The sequence below is a fragment of the Microchirus variegatus genome, assembly GCF_963457635.1.
Source record: "Microchirus variegatus genome assembly, chromosome: 1".
NCBI lineage: Eukaryota > Metazoa > Chordata > Actinopteri > Pleuronectiformes > Soleidae > Microchirus > Microchirus variegatus.
Genome location: NC_139802.1, coordinates 9075170 through 9099586, shown reverse-complemented (window position 1 = coordinate 9099586; position 24417 = coordinate 9075170). Strand labels below are relative to the sequence as shown.

Here is a 24417-nt window from a genome sequence, read left to right as displayed (position 1 = left end):
CTCAATATTTTGCAAATGTGACAATACCATGGCCAAATTATGGGAAGTTTTAACTGCCCGTACATGTAGACATTCCAATGATACATCAAATTTGTCCTTTGTGATCTTTATTTTCCTCCCAGATTAGTAACTAGTAATTTTTGGGGAAAATAGGTAATTGCAGTTTTTATGACAGATATTGTACCTGCAATTTGATTTATATTATTCAATTAGACAAGCCATGAATCTTCATCGTCCATTATATAAAACATCTTGAAGTCAATATTATTTTAAATACTGAGGCGCAATCATGTGGATTCAAAACTTGCATTTAGAAGATTCTTTCTTTTTAAAAAAAAAAGGTAACAATGGCGAATATTTTAATCACAGTTTGGATTCCTGCTTCTCTTTATACAATAATTATGCGTTTTTTAATTATTTTATTTTATCATTATCATTATAATTTCCTCTATGTCTGCATGATTTTTGGAGTGTATGTGTGGAAAAAAAAAACACAAAACAAAATATTTACTGTTTAAAATTTGAAATGTGATGAAGCATTAACACATGCCACTGCATAAAACATCAACTTCTATATTCTATTAACTATTTCCAACATGCAAGTTTGTCAGGTATATTAACAATTAACTGTAGAATTTAGATGTGCATACTCTGAGTAATGAGGAATTGTTAACTGCCCAAAAGTTCTAAATCATAAGCAGAAAGGTCTGTCTCACCGCGTAACTAATTTTCTATGTGACGAAGTGTCGTTGAACCCAAAATGAAAGTGTGTTTATATAAGAAATAAAGCGCAATATGAATAAGGACTGTAGCCATAATAAAGAGACTGCTGGCAACTGTGCTAAGCATAGGTACAGTGCTGTAAAATCAATCACTGCACCCACACTTAAATGATAATCAGTCACATTCAAAGTCGACACAGTCGTTAAACATTAAATATACCAAATCACCTGCACAGAATATGCAGACAACACAAAGCAAGGGGTTAGTTACAGTAAAACAGTAACACAGACGAGGAAAGCACAATCAGACAGCAGACGTGGGAGGAGTTCTGCGGGCTCAACCTGCTTATTTAGAGCTGGAGCGCTCAGGGTTTAAGACATGGGCTTGTATTTGATTACAATATGCACAATTTATATGATATTAATGATATTTATAATAATGGATAGCTCACAAAAACATTATTCTAACAACTTCTGCTACAAATTGTTGTGTTGCATAAAGAAGTACTTATACATTTTGTGTGAACATCACAGATCAGGTTTGCTGCAACACTGTGAGGACTGAACCTTTAAACAAACGTCTGTTCAGAGCAACACTTTTCACTGTCACTGCAACAGAGAGGGGAGATAAGTATGGGGAGTTGCATAACTCTAAAGTTGGAAAGGTCTCACAGCCCAAGGTTAATCCATCCCAGGTTTCACTAGGATGGGCAAAGAATGCTGGGAACTGACTTCCTGCTCTCATGGAAGCTTGTGTGGTGGAGGTTCTGCACCCACTGTTCTTTGTGACAGAGAAAACTCTGGCTACTGAACCACAGAGCTACAGTCTGGCTGCCAAGGCCACAAATAAGATAACGAGGTGTGTGTGCGAGATGTATGTGTGCGAGGAGGGGAGTGAGTGTGAGGGAATTTAAGGGAAAAGAAAATGTAATGGGGGGAAAAGTGGAGTAAGGCTTGGATGATGAGACGCTATCTGGATCCTGATCTAGAACACAAAGAAACAAGCGGTGCTATGGTTCACTGAGAGGGGGGAAGTACAGGAAAAGGCCACAGAAACAAGTCTCAAACGCAGACTCACACTGCCACATTTTTGGGTGTTCTCACTGCACTTGTTCAAGCTTTTTCTCACATGGAAATCAGGTAACAGCGTGTAAAATGTGGCATTATCTTTAATTGCCTTCTCATATGTGCTGGCATTGCGCTGGCCCTTTAAGCACCCCTACAGAAGACCTTTTTCCCATTCTCAGGGCTGCACTGTGAGGTAGATTTGAAAATATTCACTCGTTTAAGCCGACATGCATGAAAAGGCAAGATATTGCTCTGCTAATAAGGTCTCCCAATGAATAATCCAGATGCACGCAAACATCAAACCATCGCCGAGCTATTTCCTGCAATTAATTTAATCTTGTTATTTTGAGTCACATTGCCGATTTGAGCCATGGCAATAAAGTTTCTCACACACGGCTCCTTGTTAAAAGCCACCCTTTGAAAAACAACCTCCACATCTCTTCCATCAAAATCTCATGCCATCCAATTGAAAAATATTACTGGAGGACTTTGTCCACTTGCTTGCCGATGCCACTTTAGATTTCTTGCGTGACTTATGGTATGATAATGTTTGTAAATCTGGAGCTGAAAGGCATTTGGCCTATAGGTTCATTTTCCTAATTGCTCTTTAAAGAGGTCATTTTCATTCAAATCATCGTTGCTAGGTGCCTGATAAACACGGCTTTCGGTGCAATCAACTCAAGATGAATTACATTTGACAGCAATAAAGTACATTGTGCCGCGTTAAACTCCATCTGCAGCGGGCAAAGCCCCCGCGGGCCATTCCTTGGATGCATTGAAACTGAAAAGGGCTGCATTTAAAGCAATTGCTTAAAACACAAATAAATATGTGAGAGTTAGGTTAAAAAGTGGTTTTCCAGGCTACTTCAAGACTGGGCATGAGTCCTTTAATCCAAAGATGTGTACACTCCCTGTAAGCCAAATATCCAAATAGTTAAATGTATTCAAGATGATGAACACAGATCTTACTACCCTTAAATCAACCAATTTAATAAAAATTAAAATGCTGAAAAAACTAAATTTGCTCATAAAACATCACATTTTTCATAAAATAAAAAACACTAACTTTTAATCTTATTCAGCTTCTAACGAAATAATTGATCCGCTTAGAAAAATGGAATGAAGCATGTGCAACATTTGTATTTGTTAAACATACAGTTTGTTCTATCCAGCATGAAAACTTTAAGCCCCATTTCCTCAACGTAATCCCCGCAGTAGTTACTGGTCGTTGCCTTTGTAGTGCAAAACTTCGTATTTTCGTAGCCGTTGTTTGAGAGCATGATGACAGCTGACACGACCATAAAAGTCAAATTATCATGTTACAAATGAAATACACAAAAATAATTTCATGGAGGTTTTTATGGCAGGAACCAAATAACAACTCATGAGCTTAACTCTGATTCTTTCCAGTCATCTCTTTTAAATTGTAGCCTTACCAAATTCTGGATATTATAAAGTGACTGCACTGGAACCAGGAGCACTGCACTGTCTCTGGTGACACAGACCAAACCGTACTCATCACATATAAATCTTTCGCTCAGCCTGGGAGATTTATTTTGTTTAAATGAGTGTGATCCGTCCTTTTCTCTTGTTAAAAAAAAAACCCTCAATATTTATCAGACGTCTAAATAATGCATTTCCACCTTAAGTAACAGATGGCGCTACATAAACTCCTCCTCAGCAACTTTAGACCATATTTCATAACCTAATCTCAGTGCTGACAACTAGAGGGCAACCAATCCCCACATAATTCCCATCCCCCAGTATCTGATCAAGTCCTATTGAGAGGGGTCTATCATTATTCCGAAGAACTCCCATTTTGCCTCTCCTCAGGGCACTGTGCACTCCGAACACTGAGCTTTCATCATCTCATATTTATGGCCGATGTAATCACTTAAGCTGATTACCAGAGTTCACAGAGGAAACAGTTTAATTTGCTTGGAAAGAAATGATTAAGTCATCTCAATTGGTTTCAGAACCAAGAACAAATTCATAAATCTTAGAGCATGTAAAGATAATTTTGTCTTGGAAGGCACAAGAGGTTTCAAATCATTTCTCTCTCGTTGTTTTGCCTTGTAACTGGCACAGTATGGATCAAATCAAAAGGGTATGGCTTTTATCAGAGAATTATAATCCTTATTTATACTTTTCTTTCCGTTCTGGCAGCGCGTACGATCACCGCTGCAAACCATAATTTCACCAATGTTTAGTTTTCCCCTCATAGATACAATCTTCCCCTGCCAACTCCACATTTGTGATTCGGCTTAAAATTAAAAGTAAATCAAACAAACAAACAAAAATCTCAAGAGCAAATCAAAATGTTTTGTTTCTCCGAATCAGAAGCAGAGCCTGCGGTGTGGCGGTTGTTTACCGCTGTCAAAAGTGACCTTTGTGGAATTCTTGTATATATACACGCACGCGTATCTGCGCTCATACACGCGTGAAGGATATGCGCGCACTTTGCGCCGTGTGCGTCAGTAAATTTGAACTTCAATGTCACCTTTGTGAGCCTGAGAAACAGTGTCATTTTAGTTTTTTTTTTAGCTGCCAAACCAGAGAGAAATTGTTTATTAATAAATAAATTACACTCCTCTGCTTCCACTATGATGGACGCTCCTTAATAACGTCTCTGAGCCAGGCAGTATGTACAGTTTTCCCTTTTCTCTTATTCCCCTCCATGTCCCTGTGAGGCTATTTGAGACTCTCAGCAATAACAGAGCCGACTGCATGGTGAACATCCAACTAAGAGTTAAGCGCTATTATGCACATCATATTATTAGGCTTGCACTGCAGAATAATATCTCCTTGCGGAGCGGCAGTATGGCTACTTGTCCAACAGATGCCCTGAAAGGTAATCAGTCAAATCCATATCCAGGGGTAAGGAAGCCAAAGCCAAAGCTCTCACTGTCTGTGTCAGCGCTAATATCTTTGTTTTGGAAAAGGGGACCAGGCTCAAGAAGATGTATGAATTTACGCAAGCTTGCATCATGAAATTGTGCGGTATTCCTGTGAAATCAGGACTTTTTCCTCAACATGGATTTCCTCACTAAAGAGAGGAGACTGTTGTGCTTTGCTGGCCCTGATTCTGACTGTGGAGGTATCTATATGTTACCCTATAATCAAAGAGACCATGATCTTCTAAAAAAACCCAGAGCTGGACCGATGGTCAGCACAGTCCAAGTGATTTAATTCACAATGGGCTCATCGGCATTGCAGAAATTGAGGGCCTTAATCTTATCTCCATTGCTTGCGGTTTGAGGAAAATCAATGGGTGACCTCACACAAGCATTAAGACATACGGTAAATGTGATCCTATATTGCTGAAAACTGTACCCCGCTCTCCTGTTACCCCATCCTTCTACGCAACGCAGACAGTCAATTAATAACTTTTGTCTGGGGCCGCAGGCTAAAGGGGGAGCAAAAAAGATCCAAATAATTTTGAGGAAGATCCGGGTGGACTTAGGGAAGGTAAAGCTGGATCTTTCGCGGGGCTATAGTCTTTTTCATAAACAAGCCAAAGTGAAGGCCATTATTTGCGAGGGAAGGAGAGAACTGCTGGCGCCAGTGAGATTTGATTTCAGTGGCAGAAATTGGATTAGCAGCCATTACAGGCCTCCTCACACATACATTTATAATGCTGTGAAGGGGAAAGGATCTGTAGCCAGCCTGCGCTCTCTTGTTGCTCACACACGCTGACATCTCCTCCGTCTGGGAAAAGGTTACAGACTCTGACACTGATCTATGCCGCTGCTCAACTTGGCCTTCACTTAATTGATAGGTGGGACATAGTTGTGTGACCTCAAGTGGCCCAAAGTTCATTAAGGCTCCGGCCAGATGGAAGCCAAACCTATTACAGTAATAGTGCTTTTTCTCTCTGCTGCCGTCCGCCTGCCTGCAGGGAAATACTGCAAAAGCCTGATTTGACATTTGAGGAAGAAGAGAACGTGATACAGATGAAAATAATGCTGATGTGTAGAGAGGCAGAAATTTGTAAAAAGATACGGATCTGGAGTGGAAAAGGTGTACTGTTACTGCGGCAGAGACACACACACACACGTCAGATGTAAAGGAAAAAGGAATCAGCCTTTTGACAGAGAGGACAATCATTTACATGAAGCTCATCTTGCCAACCAACTGACAAGAGGCTTTCTGCACAATATCACTTAGCCTTAACAAGGTTACTCTAGATCACACTCTTTCATTCATTCTTTCATTCTGTCATTTCTCGTTCCTCATGCTCTGCTTACTATCAGTGCACTGCTGGGCGAGAATGATTTAAAACATACACATTCCGATTTTAAAAGCTAATGTTTAGGATTAGGTCGGTCATTATTTTCCCATCTATGACCCAGTGGAGGATCCTCATGCGGAGATTTAAAAAAAAAAAAGCAGGTTAGCTCACCGCTCTGCTCCTCGATGCTTCGTTTCCCTGACAATAAGTGAAGGCAAAAACTTGGAGATTAACGTCTCTAAGCGAAGAAGTCCCAGCAAAACATGCATGACTGGCGAGGTGATTAATGCTCTAGGTGGTCAGTGCAGACAGCGCGCTTTTTCCCCTCCGAGGAAGGTCGATGACACCAGCGCGTAACAGCCTCTGCCTACAGAACAGATGATGACCCAGCACATTAAAGACATTCTCCATTTAAAGTTGTCCACTCAGAACTCCAGTCATACTCTGCTGCATTTCACAACATGCTTGTGCTGTTCTAGTGACCACCTCTGGGACACTGGCTAAACAAATAGCCAATAGGTTTCAACAGTTAACTTAGCATAAGTCTCTGTTCTTATAAATCCATACAAAAAAACGTATGTCAAAAAAGCCGAAAATGCATATTAATGTTTTTCTATTCAATGCTGTCATGGATGAGTCCAACTCCTAATAATATAATGATATTATGGTGGGAGATACACACATGCTCAAACTTTAGTGCTGCATGGATCTTTGGCTCTATATTGGAACCACAAACTAAAAAAAAAAGTTTTCATATAAACTTCACATCAAAATTACAAATGGCTCTTTAAACTGCAGTGAGCAGATGCCTCATCCTGAGACAACTGGTCTCAGCTAGATTTCATCATCCCCGTGGTAAAGCGGTTCAACCATTTCTAAATGTCTGCTGGTACCAGACACTGGGAAGAAGAAATTAGGTCTGAGGAGTTAAATCACATGACGTGATATGGTTTCTGGGGGTAGGACATCCTGCCAACTGTTACGGTTTCGCCACTTCCAGTTGCTGCAGCCAAAACGTGAAAATGGTAGTTTAGCTTGAAGGCAGATACTTGGATGCACACTGTCGCCCCCTGCAGCAAAAATGGGTCTTTGTTAAATGGCAGACCGCTGCATCAGTCTCTGCAAAACTCAAGGCAATGTGCCAGCTTGTGAGATATGGTCGTCATTCGTCGTTGTTAAGTTTTGAATTAAGGCACATTACTGATCATTATCCCTCCCCCCTCCACTAAACGGACCCTTGCCGTATTGCAGCTGTTTTACGTCGTGTCATGAGGGTAACGTCATCAGGCAGGCAGTGGACAGCATCACGACTGGCCTGCTGAGGCTGATGCGCCTTGAAACCACAGGACTCAGAGAGAAGTGAGCAGCCCCCTCTGCGGTCTGCTATCTTCCCCAACTGACTCATCGACACATCTGGGCCTAAGTATATGGGGCTCTCCTGCCCCATGGGCACTTGGGCAAATGAGGGATAATTAGCTTTAGTTGACTTTAATGAATGGCTTAATGTTGTGTTTCATTTCTGATGAGAAAAATATAAAGCTCAGCACTTACCAGAGGGAGACCCCGCACTAATCTAGTGCTTCTACTGCAGGGTCTGTTTGCTTTTCTATTTGTTGTTTGCATGAGGCTGAGGCAGAGTGAGCAGAAGATAGCTGCAGCATATGAGGGAGTGCTTTTAAATGTGACCGCAGATTCAAAGATCAGGAAATCTGCTGCGAAATACAGTAGCAAATTCATCATTCGAGCTGGGAAGTTATTACAGATGTGAACTCTGCCTTAACTCAAAGACGGAAAGGGTCGTAGCACTTCACTTTGATTTCCATAGCTTCCATATCAAGATGAGATCTCCATACAGGCTTTGATCCATCTTATAATTCTCATATGCTGTGATATAAAGCAGGAAGTGTCTTGCAGAGTTATGATACACATCAATCTTAGTTTCCGATAAGTGTATTGCATCGGGCTGACAAAATTAATCATTTTTACAGACATACGATACAGCATGGATTTATTTGTCCTATTCAATCTTTGATGAGACGCTTCTCTCGAGCTCTTCTGATACAGTAAAACAGGCATCTACCTTTCCTATGTCTTTACAACATTTACTTACAGCCGGTGCTCAGTAGAGTTCATTATCTTAGCGTGGACTGGAAACTAATAAAACCTTGACAGCTCAGTTTAGTGTTGATACACTCTAACTTTTCCTTTTTACATGTCACCCTGAAGACAAATAGAATGAGACACACTCACTCCAGAGGACCGCACTAATCTTACTCACCCCACCAGGATTAACTGTGCAACTTTCTTAGCAGGACAAGAAACACATCCTATTACAAGTGATCTGTTCAAAACAGTTGCCTGAAACAATTACTGGTTATCTGATGCGGTAAATTTTAAAGATCTGATGAGCATACTTTAAGTCGGACCCTAAGGTAAAATGACTCTCTTGACCTGGGGAAACCACAAACCATGCGCCTCATGAACAGTCTTTCAAAATGACAGCACTAAATGGAAAGGGAAGATGCAATAAGGTGTGTAAACAGTGAGAATATGTTCAGCACCACTATGGGGCTATGATGTAGAGGAGGTAAGGTTTCTCTAAACAATTTGAGAAGACTGGTAACCATTTACACTCTTGCACATGTACAGTATACCTAAAATATGAGCTGCACAGCTTTGACCACAAACAACAACAGCTACTTCCAGCTGTACATTAAAACATTCCAGGACAAGCTATTGACAGTATTGCTCTACTGTAAACCTTCTCCAAGTAGCAATAACAGGCAAAGCTTCTGAATGACTAACACTGACAGCCATTTGCAAGAAATGGAATCAACCATGAGTGCTCCACACAGTTGGCATCTCCACTGTCCATGTGTACAAGTGTATCAGCTCATACTTTGTTTTTTGTTTTTGCATGAATGCTTCTGCTCATTGTACACACTTTCCCCCGGGTCTGCATCCTCCTGAGCTCTGTGGGTCTCTCAGGGTACAGAGGAGGATATAGGAGGAAATTGTCCAGCATGTCTCCTTCTTTATATCTCATTTCTGCCCAAGTCTTTTCAATCCCCCCTTCAGTCTACAGGGAGTCTCCAGGAGGAAATCCCTCACATGTTTGGACATAGAGCACAACTGTCCCAAAACAGGACCAGACCCTAACAAGCAGGGAGCCAAGCTAAGTCAGACAGGCTTAGACACCAAAACAGAGACAGGGGCCATCAGGATCATGCCACAATCCCCGTGCAATGGCCACTGATGAGGGAATCAAGACTGGCCGGCGCTTTTTGTTTTCTTTGATTGTTCCACTAACTCTCAAAGGACGCTGTTGTTCACACTCCTCTGATGATCTGACAGAGTGAACATAGTTTTTGATAAAAATAGTTCCTAGGAAGAGAGGGGCGGTGGGGGTTGGGGTGTGTTTGATGTGTTCACAGAGATCCTATTGCACAGGGAGAGAGGTAAAGCCAATTCAGGAAGGGCCTGATCCTCTCTAAGGCCTGTGCTGCATCAAACACTTGTCAAACACCAGGCAGACGGACAGCTGAGTGGCTCTGACAGATGTGATCACAGACACGGGCAATAAGAGTCACAGCCACTCAGTTCCTCCGTCCCAGCTCCCACTCTTGTCAATAATCCCCCTTCAACTCACTAAAACACAAACAGAGGGCTTTAAGGCATATGGCAGACATTTCCTCCTTGTTTTGCACTGTGTGTGATTACAGTGCAATTTCAACGGTCATTTCAGGGTCTCACCTCACAGAGGAGAGGTCTGTGTACTCTAGAAGGCGACAGCATCTATCAGAGATGCTGTAGGGGAAGGAGAAAGGAATCAAATTAAAGGGAGGGTTAAGCTCCCACTAATCCTACAGGACTGTCTCAAGGCCTTGTCAAGATCACAGTCTTGAACCTTGCCACCCAGCCTACAGGAGCATTTATGTCTGAAGTGATTTAATGTGATACCTGGAATGGGTCAAGTATGATGACACCAACTCATTAAATGCTGTGAGAATATTTTTGGAGGACTATGATGTTTGTGGTCTCGAAGTATCAGTTCACTTATGTCATTTCAGCACATTGGGTGAAATGTACTTGCCAATTGTGCCAAGGACTGTTTAAAAGGACATAAATATGCGGTAAAGAATTATCCTTGACTTCACTTTTACCAATTTTGTAACTTGATAAAATTATCTAATATCATGCGAATGTGTGGCCTGCGTACTGTGGATGAAGGCTGAAGAAACCATGCTGTTGGAAAGGGGATTCATACAGGTCAACGTGTGATGTGATGCTCTTGTTTTGTAGAACATCCAACCATCATCCATCCATCCGTACTGGAAGCTGGATGGAATCCAAGCCAGTCCACCGAAAGGCCATCGTTCAGGATCAAACATTCACACTTCAGGGCAATTAAGAATCTCAAATATATATATATATAGGTGTACTGCCCCCATGTGGGGAAATAAATAAATGAGAGCAGGTTTAAATGTTTATTTACAAATGCATAATACCCTGCCACCACTACTCTGTACCACTGGATTTTCTTCTCACTCATAGGTAACCCAATACAGGCCGTTGAAAGTGAGAAAACGTGTGTTAACGTATTTGCTCCTTTAAGGTGAAATTACTAACCTGTGACATCACCTCGCTGTTACGCTATTCTCTGTGGATGGGAGTGCTGCGCTCTACATCCTTGGTAAGTTGGCCCTGGCCTCTACTTACCGCCGTAATAGCCCTGTTTTTTGTCTGCGCCCACTCCTGTATTTGTCACATTACTTGACACACACAAGCTTGTTTTTATATCTTGGTGAGGACACATCATAGACATGCATTCCCTAACCTTAACTATCACAACTAAGTGCCTAACTTAGCTTAACTTGCCTAACCCAGGGCTATTCAACTAAAATTTCCAGAGGGCCAGCTTTTCGGAAGGCTGTCAAGCCAGTGGGCCCGGTCAACCCCTGTACTACTATTTTGTTGTTTTAAATTATTTAGCACTTATTTATTGAAATGGTTGCTAGTTTTGTGCTAAAAAGGTAAGTAACAAAACCACCAACATTCAGGTACAATACAATTAACAAATAGGTGACATACATAAACAACATTAAGCTGCAATGGCCACAATAGGCTATTTTCACAGAAATATAAGAAACAGTACCAATAATATTCAGGTACAACTGCTACAGTTGGCTCTTAGTGCAAAAAATAAAAGGTACAGTACCAACAAGACACAGGTACCGCTACAGTTGGCTCATAATATTCTGGTATAGGCTCCCTACAATTACAGCTGGACGAGTGTTTGCCGAAAAGGGACACGAAGTATCACAAAGTGTCTCAAAGTGCCAGAAATAGGCAAAGCTTTTATTGGCTTTTTAATAATACATTCATTATCTATGGGTTAATGGGCCGGTCCAAATTGCTTGAAGGGTCTGATCTAGCCCTGGAGCCTTAAGTTGAAGAGCCTTGGCCTAACCCTAACCCTATCTTTGTGGTCTTAACCCTTAAAAAACCCTTTCAAGTTGTGGGTCCCAGACAAAATGTCCCCACAAAGATAGGTTTGTATGTTTTTTTGGTTACACACACACAAACATCTAAATACACAGATGCGTGCACACACACAGCCAAGGGCCAGCAGGCCTATACTTGCTGCCTTGTTGTGTCTGCATGTCTGTGCTCTGAGTCCACACTGAAGGATGTGAGTGGGTCAGAAGCCTTAGACTCTCTCTCTCTCTGAATCATCAGCTGTAATTAAACGCTGTAGGATGGAGAGAGGAGAGGAGAGGAGAGGAGAGGAGAGGAGAGGAGAGGAGAGGAGAGGAGAGGAGAGGAGAGGAGAGGAGAAGAGAAGAGAAGAGGAGAGGAGAGCCCCTGGTGGATGAGCCAGTGCAACTGTGCACCAGATGTTTTCATTCTCCGCCGTTCGGCTTCTAGTCTGCCTTCCTTTCTCCTGCAGCCAGACCACTGGAGAGGGAGGACTCCTGTGCAGGCAGCACTGCTCCGAAACAATGTGTGCCACGCGAACACATCCCTCCTCTGTGGCATGCTCATTGTTCCTTAGACAGCCTTGCACTGTGATATGTGATACATAAGTGAGAGTGTCATTCAAGCGCGAGACTGGAATAGGACAATGGAAACAACAGGGATGGGTAAAAGAGTAGATATCGTGGCGACTTGCTCATTCTGTGAGGTCTATTTTATGGTTTGTGTCGATTGCATTTTCTCACACCCTGGCTGTGTAAACGTGCGCATGTGCATGTATGTTTGCTTGCATCCTCGGCTGCTTGGAGATGAAAGCGTTTGCAGCCCACAGGAGAGCTGGCAACAGTGCCTGGGTGGATGTCTGCCAGACAGACAGACAGAGGAGGTGCAGGGACATAGCACTATCAGACTCATTCCACTTTGACCGACTCCAGTTATCTAAATATGGGGTGAGAAACCTGAAACTAGGGTTTGACTGAAATGTTGGATTGTGGTGAAGCAGAAAACAGATGATACTTTGCACCTGTGTTTGATTATTGAACCTCTTTCAGAAACATCCAATAAAGTAAAAATTCATTCCTAGAATGTCACACCTGTCAGAATGGAAGAGGCTTCAAAATTACAATTGCACCATCATGGCACAACCCACATCCATACAATCCAACCTGTGCAGTTTCGAGTACAGGTTTCACAGAGTATCACCCCTGATGTCATTCTGTGAAATCATTTAGCACCTCACCGGATCGATATCTCTGTTCCATCTTGAAAACGTAAGGAAATAATCGCCCACTGTGCTCAGACCTCAAACATAAATCAAAAGTGGACATAACTGGCCCAGCAGTCATCACATATTTTATGAACGACCCAGTAAAAGCTGAATATATGAGTCGGGCCTCACTTCAAAGATTTCATCACAAGCTGTTGCCATCCATCCCTGTAAAGACACAGACCGTGTCTCGACTGCTGTAAAGAAAAAAAAAAAATCACAGGGTGTAACAGAGCAAACTGCCCATCAAGGGAAGGTTCACTGATGGTCTGTAAAACAGTCCTGACCATGTCATTGGCAGTGTCAGCCCATATACTGCACAGCGGGGGGAATAGCTCCCGTTTACGGGGGCATGAGAGAATGAAAACATTCCACTCCAGTACAGTATCGTATCCCCCCCCCCCTCTTTTGGTCCCCCGCCCTTTTCCCCCACCAGTTTACTGCCACTTTGTTTGTTTGTGTACGTCTGTTTTTGATGGGGCTGTTGATGTCGTCCCATATGTCTCATTTCCTCTGCCAGAAAATGACAGCGGAAGCCTTACGAGCAACGCAGTCCTTCCTTTTCCTCTGGCAAAATCACACTTTAAAACAATATATGCGAGGATAACCATGTTTTCAAAGTCACACATGATTAGGCCGACATTCTTTCTTAAGCCTATGCGGTCATAGACGAGCGTAAATATCAAGTTTTAGCACCTAGATCGACGTCGAAATGTATTCTACATGCACGTGTATGTCTGCCAGCTTGCATTCACTGGGATAAGACTATCTATCACCAATGCACAGTCGAAAACAAATAGGAGCATGGCTGTATCTAATGTGTGTACATGAATCTACAAAAGGCAGTTCAGCAAAACCACAACTCAACTGGGCCAAAGAGTGTGAAAAAAAACCCTTCACTAACACCCCTCCTCTTTCTTCTTCCTGCTTGGAAAAGACCAGATGACAATAATGTGGAGAATGGAGCCCCAGTGAGTGCCGCTGACCCCTCCTCTTCCATTCCTCCACCCCCTGGTCTTTGAAAGGCCTCCACATGTTTATGGCTCATGCCTGTGGTATGACGATGGATTCTCCATATAAAAGCCAACAGGATCATGGGGTGTTTCAAATATTGCTCTCTGAAGGCAGTTGCTGACAAAATGACAGCATCCATATTTATTTTGGTCAAAGAGCAGGGGCACTTAGTGGGAAATTAATCAGAGCCCCCCCCCCCCCCCACACACACACAACTTCCATCCTCAATAAGGAATGTACCCAGCACATGGAAGTCTCCAAGACTACTAGTAATGACTTTCTCCTTCAATGGAAGATTTAACACTGCTAAACTGCACAAGAGGCAGAAAATTAAAGCCGAAAGTTTGGTTGGAGACCATCAGTATAAAGCAAGTGTTGATTGCCTCTCCAGACATAAGTCGAGATAATCAATTTTCATCTGGTCATGGCGGCGATATAAAACATAAGCGTGGAGTTGAGGGAGGGGGAGAAAAAAAAAGAACATAATCTATGGCAGAGATTTGCGAATATGGGATAGCTGAAACAGAGCTTGTGTTAATTTGCGACTGTGACCGCAGCAGTGACCATAACTGCCGTTGGCACTGGGAGGCTGGACTTGGCCAAGTTAGTGACAGGTTGATGTGTCTTTCCTCTGCACCCATACTCTAATTCACGACAGCGCAGTGCAAGGCCTCCAAAAGACTCTGTCAGTTCAGCTTTACAGCTTTCAGAGTTGTGTGTACAACATGGGGAAATCATCAGTTATATTTTTCCTCATCACAACCAAATTTGGGCATTATTTATTTCAATAAATGAGCGTTGGGGGCTCGAAAAAGTGGCTGGCGGTGGCGGCAGGCCAGTCTCAATGTCCAGAGCCAGGCCATCCATGGCGTTCAAAGGAGTATCTATGAGACCTTCTCACCAGCTACCGTGTCAGCCCCTATGGAGCAGCTTTATTAAATGAAGATTAAGCCGTGGGTCCACCACTCACAACAGGCTGTGGTGTGAAGCACACATAATCACTATGGCAGAGAAGTTGCCAATTAGTGCTCTCCTTCTGTCCTGGGAAAATGTCCCACACTCAGCTCCCGCTGGCGGGAAAAAGTGACCTGGATTGTCCACGATATATCCTGGGCCAAAGATCACCACCCGTCATTTTGCCAGGGCAGAAATCAGAGCCCCCACTTGTCATCTGTGCACCAGCTCTCCTCCTCTAAGCACACCCGGCAAACATTAATTGGGATAAGTACACGAAGGAACAGAAGTGCAAACCTCTGGCCTCAAATGCTTTGGGAAAAGTTCCGAGTGGTGGCTCGAGCAGTGCTCTATTGTTGTTTGGCTTGGACAAACTGAACCATGAACTCTTCTGCTGAGACTAGAAGAACATGCTCCATCAATTAGCCTCAAGTTGAAAGCATGTGTCTATAAAAAAAAAAAAAACAACAAAAAAAAAAAACCCTGGCCTGATGCTATGAGGCTACGTCTGACAAAAACACATCCAGAAATGTGTTTGGATGTTGGGTTTCCAAGCCAAACACAGGCCAGACTCAGATGTGATCATGCAGAGTGCGTAACTAAAATGCTCAGAAGTGAATAGCATCTTACGCCAGAGCTTAAACCTCTTGGCCCAGCGAGTATAAACACCAAAATTGTGTGTCACACGCTCATACGCATGCATGCGCATTCACTGCTCGCTCGTATGCAACTCAACTGCCAGAAATCGGAATTGTTTGGTGTGCCGATCGGTATGTGTTACACACAAGGCGGCTGAGCTTCCTCCAGAGTGGATTCGAGGCAATCACATTTGCTCCGTGCATCTTTTTACAGGAGTGGAGCCTTTGCAGCAGATGGTTCGCAGACGTCGAGGACCAGGAGGTCCACAGCACTGGAGCTTCACCGCAGAACCAGACTATGCTTCAGACAGGACCTGGCAAAAATCCTTCCAGTCAACCAAATCCTTCTGAGATATGGTTGTTTTGGCATTGTTCTATTTTCACTTTTTTCCTCCTTGCAAAAGACTGTAGGTGCTTTTGGAGTAGATTAAACACATCTCAGCCTCTCTGTCACATCATCCAGTGGCCTTGTGTAAATACAGAGAACTTTTGGAGCCTATAGAGTTCACACTGTGGAGTTGGGATGAGGTGGTAAACAGAGTTTAGGTGGAGATATCCACCTAAACTCACTATAGAGGTGTTTATCCAAAGTATTAAATTGATGGCGGTGTGAATGAGCGTGTGGTGCGGTGACTTGAGGAGGCAGTTATCACAGTTACAGTATAAACATAAGCTGCATACAGAAGTTATGACAGACAGTATTAGTGGTGGCTGGATCCGAGCACTCAGATGACTGATGGGATGGAAGGCTTGGCTTCAGATGAGCCCTACAGCAAAAGAGGGTTTCTGTAGTTACACACGGAGACAGATACTCCCACGAAAGGCCTCAAGCTCCCCAAGTACAGGTCCATAATGTAACGGTCAAAAGATTATCACTAGTATCACATTATTACTGAGTAATACTTCTCTCTGCATTCTTCCTCTCGTTTTGCTTTCCTTCTTTTTTTCCATAAGTGTGAGTCTACATGGGCTAATAGAAGCATTTTTAATTGAAAATTGAGCTGCATTGTTCGGGAAAACAGGATCTTAAATATGTTTCTATTATCAGTTCCAAAATTCGCTAAGCTATTAAGTTTTTATAACCCATAACTCCATATTGTAAAACTTCTGTTCTTGGTTGGGTTTATTTGAGGCCTGGCCGACTCCTCTGCAGTAAAGGCCCCTTTAAAGACTAAATCTACCTACAAATCAAGCAGGCAGCGCTGCACAAACATCTCTCCTCCTGCCCGCTACTGTGAAGACTTTGGTGCCACCAGAGAATCTGAAAAGCCGATTTGTAAAACTGTCGGGAAATTAGCCTGCATTGCAATGAAACACTTGTTTTGAGCTTTACTCCCCCCCCCCCTCTTCAATCCCAAACCAGGGATCACAATAAGAGAGGGAGTTTCAAGGGCTTTAGTTGTTCATACAACATCTAATGTCACTGACATGGGAGAGGCAGCTGTTGTTCCAGGATTATAGTAGAGTGGGTGAGCAGGAAAGTAAGAAACGCTGGAAAAATAAACAGATGGATTGACATCGAGCGGTGGGGGTTGACTTAAACATGTTGCACACGTCTGTCTGTAAACCAGTGAATCTGATGACAGGGGCTGCTGGAAAACCTCTGAAGGGAATAACTTAATGGCATCAATATGGAACAGGCGAGCAGTGCAGTGTTATCACTCACCTTTCCTCTCCTCTCTCCTCCCATCATCTCACAAGACAGAGAAAGGGGGAACCCAGTCTGTCAAATCTGATAGTGCCGAAGCGGCTATTAATAAAGTCTCTCTCTCTCTCTTTTTTTTTTTTTTTTTTTTTGTTAAATGGCCTGCTCAGAGCATCACTCCTGGGAACTCGCTCATAGAAGAGTATTTTATCATTTCCAGGGCACAGTGCACACACTCGGGGGCCAAGCAGCCACGAGACAAGACATAATTATTCCTCTGGAGATCATCTAGTTTCCATTCAAGTATTATTCGAAAAAGGATTTGTGAAATTCATCCAACATGTTGTTCGAATAATTACTGGCGCAGGCTTTGTTTAATTTCATTGTCAAAAACCCATAAGTGGGACAAACTGTTCAATGTGGCCTCAGATGCTCTGAAACGGTCCTTGTGTGATATCTGTTCATTCTTCCTGCACTGCCCATTTTATTCGGAGCATTGCGACAACGATCCTCTGGGGGAAATATTCAATGAATCACAGCTGGTGGAGACACAACAAATTGCAGTTTAATTTCTATCTATCTATCTATCTATCTATCTATCTATCTATCTATCTATCTATCTATCTATCTATCTATCTATCTATCTATCTATCTATCTATCTATCTATCTATCTATCTATCTATCTATCTATCTATAACATCTTGCCTTTACTTTCTCTGCCGGTATGTGGTGTACATAAGGATTAGATCTTTGCGAGCACACAAGGAAATGAAGACCTTTTGTGTTGTGCGCTCGTTTGCCGAGGATTAGCTGGCAGACGAGGCTCTGTCCACGACATCCAACGTAATTTGAATTTGTATACAGTAAATGTAGAAACGCAAGCCAGAGTGATGAGATAAGCGTTGCCATATACATATATATATATACACCGTACACCTACGTGCTGCTTCCTCTTATTTCCTGTCTCCGTTTAATCCACGGCATCTTTACGGTCTGCAGTTATATAATCCCATGCTCATCCTCAACATTGGTGTCCGGTGTCCAAGGAAAAGCGCTGATAAAAAAAAAATGTCTGTTTTTAGACAGTCTTAAATTCCAAGTCATAATCACAAGCATTTAACAATGCTCTAAGAAGTATTACGATCTGAGTGGACAAACCATGCATTGAGGTCAGCTTTCTAAATTCTATTTAAAGATGAAATCGAACATGTTCGCAAAGTCGTTTGAAATTCGAAAGGTTACCTCGCAATGTATTTCATAATTAAGTCATTTTGTAGGCCGCTCTTGATCTTAATCCCCAGACAGACACCTCTTCCTGATCGCCCGTATTTTACAGGGTGGCCTCTCCTTCCATTAGACTGTGCTTTATTATCACTCACAGCGAGTGATTATTTTTACAATGTCAGTCGGTTGAGTCAGTCGCTGTGACGCCACTGGATCTGTGGAGTGTTTCACCTCTCCTGTGACTTCAGGGGCTTACATTTTTAAATTGTATTTATTTGAACTGAAGAGGGTTGCATTTCACTGGCTCTTGCCAAGTGGGGATTTTGCACTAGCGGTCGAGCACGAGGTGTGTGTGGGGGTCATTAACAACACATGCCTATGTCTGAAAATTATCTTTTTAAACAGGCCACCGCAGTCCTTTCGTGAGCCCACAGAGTCCTGACATGCAGACACAGAGCCACAGCTTTTAACCACACAACTGAGCCTGGATCTTCCACAGCGTAACGTAACAGTGGATGTGGAACAGTGCTGACCTGTTTACAATGACCACAGCAGAAGGTAACAGTAGCTTTAAAGTAGGATGGACATTGGGGGAATCTGCTGTTACAGTTACATAAGAACTGAAGAAAAATGGCTCAGCTATGCACTCACTTAAAGCTCCACAACGACTTCCCATCAGTGACTTCATGCTTGAGATAATGGACTGCTGTAACCATGCGCAACAATGCCACATTTTAATTAAAGAAGGTCATAAAGTTTCTTAGAAAAGGTCAAGCAGGCACGGCAAAGTCATGAAGAGGTATGTGGGGGGGGTTGGGGAGAATTTCCCTGACAAATGAGACAGGGATTTAGGAATTAAACATGCCATGGAATCACAGTTTCCAAACCAGGGAACATGGAATGCCTCGGTAGAGCTGAAAAGGGAGAAACTATCAGGATTCATTTCATTTAAAGTTGATTTACTCTTTCACCACTTCACTGGACCATCCTACAATTCAACAATCCACGCTAAAATGGATTCTACAAATCCTGAAGGTTGATGTTTTCCACAATGTTGTTCTTTTATTGACAGCCTGAATGACATCTGCCACTGTAATGGCTTCCTTATTTGGTGAATTCAATATTTACACATGGCCTATCCTAATCCAAAGTTTACGAGTGACTTAAAGTACGTTAAGGAAAGAAAAATATTTATTTTAAAAGCACTTCTCACTGAGGACATCACCTCAAATGGTGTGCTTGGACCATCTGAGATAAATAATCAACTTCTTGGGTAAAAAAAAAAAAAAATATATATATTTCCGTCAGCTGTATGCACACACGGAGAAATTCCAGATTTGACTTTTCATTTAATGCCCTGACGTACATGCTGCGTGCACCGCAAATATCTGTCAAGTTGATGGGAGGAAACAGAGACGGCCACTGAGGAAACCTGCAGCTCTTACTTTGAAGAATTCCACTGAGGAGAGCAAGAAAGATGGGCGGGAGTGGGAAAAATATATCCTGGCTTAAACAAAGCTGCCGCCATGGAAAAACACTGATATTTGAATGCATGGAAATGCCACTGTGCACCTCAAAAACACAGACGATGAAAAAACAAGACAGAGTTGCACGGCACTGGGGTTACATGAAACAGGTGGAACTGAGAAAGGGGGGGGGGGGGGGGAGAGTTCTCCTGTGGGACAAGAGGTCTGTTTACTTTAATATGCACCAGAGAAGTGCAACCTTTAAAGTGAACATGGATGGAGCTGTGAGTGACAGATGCGAACATCTCCGTTAACCAACATGTGGCAGTTTAACACCCTTACCTCTCCTGCAGTGCCTCATGGCCATTTTGCACATCCTGGACTCAGCGATGGTGGGACAGGGTATTGTGTCTTTGGGTGGTTTCTTTACAATGTGCCGCGTCCGGGTCTCCAGACCCCACTTGTAGCCGCAGGTTTTGTTTCTCCTGGTGCAGGCTCCCCATTCGCTCCACTGGCCCACCTCGCAGCCTTCTGCAGAGACGCAAACAGAGTAGAGATGCAGTAAAACCACAGAAAGACCATTGTGTAGCAATAATACTGTACATCATGATACAAATGTCCTTCAATATATAAATATAACAGGTCATATATATCAGTAAAGTGCCTATAAAGTTAATGCACTGTACATTGTGCACACTAACACATCATTACTAATAAATGTTTTTTTTGTATTATTTTAAAAACACAATTGGTTCTTATCAATCAATATCAATTGGTTTGGAAATGATTGTTTGCGACATTGTTTTTGGCTGTACCACCAAGCCCTATGTACATGATAGAGTTTGTTTACTCTGGAAACTATATGGTTTCATGTTCTGTAAATGTCTTTGTTGTTGTTTTTTGCGTACCTCCACACTCCATGGTGTCGTCCAGCGGAGCAAAGCCCTCGGGGCACTTGTCGAAGCAGCGCCCTTTGTGTAGGTAAAAACCTGACTTGCACTTGGTGCAGAAGTCTTTACTGAAGCAGGACTCACAGTTCTCTATCCTGCACCCTGGAGGAAGGAGAGAGAGAAAGAGAGGAGATTCGTCAGGATCTGAGCAAACTTCTCATCTGGAGTTGATCGAGTGCTAAGGGGTTTGGGGAAGGGGGTTCTTGAAAGGATTATACCGTCTCTCCCGCAGAAAAAAAAAAACAACCCAACGATGCCCTGTGAATCATTTTTCCCAGAGGCTTAAGTATATTTTACAAAACTTGTTTTGCCTGACAGATTTCTTTTTTTTTTCCCCATTCTTGTCTAGAGTGAGCAAAATCATGACAAAAACAGAGATGGCGAGGAATTGTGTCACCTCTTTCAACAGGTTGCACCGACGTGTAACAGTCTTGATACAAACACACCCGCTCGCATGTTTTGAACTAGTGGCGTACTGCAACAGGAAGAATACATCTCATTAGAGGTGAATAGTGTCCCTAATACGCTGTTTTATCACTCCACACAGGTCCAATCTGTGTCTGTTTCCATTACAGGATTACTTTAGTGGGAAGTCAGGTTTTCATTAAAGTGTGAATGATGGCTGATGATCACAAAGTTGGCCATCTGTGTGGATGCTTTCAGTTTTGGCTACAATATAAAAGAGGGAAGGTGGGTTTGGAAGGGGGGGGGGGAGCATATGGGGGGTGGTGGGGAGGGGGAGTCGGTTAGCGGTGGGGGACAACAACATTTTTGCGGTGCCCTGCCAAACAAATGCTGATGCATTTAGTCAGCAAACACAACAGCACTCTTATCCTCCCACGCCACACCCTGCCGCTGCGCAAGACACAGACACACAGCGCCGCGCGAGCAAAGAAAGGCCCGGCGATGTGTCATCAGGCTCTTACTCTGCAAATAGCAAGTCAGAGAGGGCCAAATTACAACAGCCACACCAACACGGCGACACACAGGCCCACATGATTAGAAGGAGCCTCCTCGCGCTGTCTGATTTACAACGCTCCTCAGAAGCTCTATGTGGCCTGGTTGGCCAATCGGCTCCCAGTGTTGGGGGAACCACGACCTATAGCCTGCAGCCACTCGCTGCGCTTAAAGGGGTCTTCCCAGGTACAGTGTCATCTGCTTGTCTGATCGTGTCTTGCATGGGGGACACAAACCAGGCATTAAGGCGTGAGCATTTCTTGACACGTGAACCTGGGTTACTGTGATTTTCCACATGTAAGTGCAGCGGAGGCTGAGGCTGCTCTTTTATCTGTGACCCTTGCAAGGCCCGAGGAAGGGAAGGTTCTCACAATCACACCCCTTAATTACACCATCTTCAGCTAACCATCAGGCCTCCTCCTTGACATTCCTACAAAACGAGGGGGTCCCTCCCCGCTTCACTTTGAACCCAAAAGTATGGCCTCTGCCCACTCACTCTGGTCTCACGCTTTCCCGACCAGTCTAAACAAACCATTGACAAACACCCACATACCAATCAGATATGGCTGAGGACTGGATCTGCAATGAGGCTGTAAGTCCACATTCTGAAATTATGATTCTGCTCATACATTACTAATCTCCTCAATTATATGCTGGGGTTTTTTTTTTCCACATCATTTTTATGTGTTATGTTATTAACTCAATCATCTGATAGTTTTTTATCTTATCTGTGTATTTATTTTTGCCCTGTGGCTCCATTTTTATCTTGCATCTGTTGCAACATATGTCTTGGATCTGTGGAGTTATGAAGTGCTGCGAGTGGATTTTGGAGTGGAATGCGCGAGTCTGAGGGAGGTATAAATACATTTCCTTTAGCTTTCGGTCTCTCATCCACTTCCTTCTGCATGAAACCGAATTAGTCAGGCTCGGGTGTGATATAAGACAATCCCAATATGGGGAGCAGGCTAATAAATCACAAAGCTAATTGGAAAGAACAAAGCAGTCTTTTAGCTTTCACACTTCCCAGGCTTGTCATCACCTGTGGGACCTTTAAGCTCCCAAACACAAAAATAAAAGTGCAGAGGGGGGGCGAGAACATCTGGCAGTACTCTTAAGGACTGAGGCTGTTGTGCAATCCTCAGTTATTGACAGTAAATACAACCAACGCAGATGTGTGAAATACTGTATATTTGCAGCAGCAGCAGCAGCAGCAGTAGCACATGTCGGGGCTTTTGATTTAAACATCATTCTTGCTGCGTGCCGTTTCAGATGCAGCTGCAGGGCTTCCTTTCTAAATAAAAGATAAGTAATAATGTCTCTCTGAGAGACGGATGAGGTGGATGACACATACATGCGGCTCCATGGGATTTAAAATGCAGGGAGGGGAAGCTTAAGGGTGAGGGGGTCATCAGAGAACGAGGTGGGTCGGAAGGGATAACTATGACAGACATCCATCCCTCTGTCCAGTTATCAGGCGAAAGGCTATCTGGGACATTGGAGGCTATCTGTGACACAGAAAGAAGCTCCCACACAAAAAACTGGACATTCTGCAAAGCCAACGGTTGGGCAGCTTGTCCAGCAGCTCCAGAAACAGACACAGGGCTGTGGGTTCATTCTCCCTGTAGGATTAACCTCTGGACCACCTTTAAAGTATTCATCTAGGTGCCTTGGGAAGACTAATGAGCAATAATGAGATCATCAGATTCCACTGAAAGCCCAGTGTTCCTGCGACTTAAACGCATTATCATCATTATCTCCCAGGCTGGTTCTGGCTGTGATGTGTTATATTATGAACAGACAAGGTTCATAATATGTTTCGCTGATCAAAGCACGCACAATAGAAAGAGATGAGAGCTGCAATGGACTGATATTCCTTAATTTTGTACTTGTTATATGGTATTGTGGATGTATTGAATTGTTTCTTCTATGATACATGAAGACCCCAGGAGGACTGGCACATTCACACCGAATATAAATGGATTCAGAGTCCATTACGTCAGTCAGTGGGTTTATCAATGTAAGCTGTAGATGAGAGGAAGAAGGGAGGAAAATGTCAAAGAACATGGCAGTGGTAAAGGCCCCACTATACTTCTCTGACTGCATAACCACGGAGACCCCTCGAGCCGTCATACTTCTCCGTCGTGGTGACGGATACGCACTGCAATTTCCAGCCCAATCAGTAGGGGTCACCATGCAAGGTTGTTGTGCTTTTAGCTACAGTGAGCAATGGCGTCCGAGAGAGAAAGACTGCAGCGGAATAACATAGAAAAAGTGTCCGTTACTCACGTTTCTGTGTCCCGGAACGCAGTTTTAAGATAATTTGAGGCGAGAATTTAGCCATTTAGAGTCTAAACATGTGGTGTGTGTATTAAGAGATAACGTATTTATAGTTTGGCAGTGACGTTGTCGGCGGTGATCAGCTCCGCCTCGGTGGCCGGCACAGAGCAGCGTTCGCTCGGCCTGTCCTGGGGACCAATCGCAGCCCTTGCCGTCTCTGTTGTCCCTTGACGGAGTGACGGACACTTAAAAAAATATATTTTGTGCAGCCGCAGAGGTCGCAGAGGCTCTCCGACAGGCTCACCATCGACGCAGAGGACTCTGCGTAACCTACGTAGAGCACTTTATGCAGGAGTATAGATTGGGCTTAAGAAGAGACAAAATGTTTGATCGGATTTGGACATCTCCTGCTCGCATTGTGCATTGATTAAGATCCACCATTGATTGCGTTGGTCAGTGGAACTTTGGTTTTGCTTCACTGATTTGGTAGCAGAGAGCATCAAGGTTCTGAACGCAAGTAAAGCTCTT

At 43.3% G+C, this 24417-nt stretch overlaps 1 protein-coding gene across 3 annotated transcripts in view; it reads right to left on the bottom strand.

The window, feature by feature from the left end:
• The window catches only part of rspo2 (R-spondin 2), a gene marked incomplete at both ends in the record, with an annotated part of 56277 nt that overhangs the window by 193 nt on the left and 31667 nt on the right, over positions 1–24417 (bottom strand). For 2 of the 3 annotated variants that reach the window (XM_083896133.1, XM_083896134.1), the window contains 2 exons: positions 20042–20236; positions 20614–20757. In XM_083896133.1, coding sequence (XP_083752259.1) covers positions 20042–20236; positions 20614–20757 — 339 coding nt within the window. The remainder of the gene's footprint in view (positions 1–20041; positions 20237–20613; positions 20758–24417) is intronic. The other variant, XM_083896135.1, reaches the window with a different exon arrangement.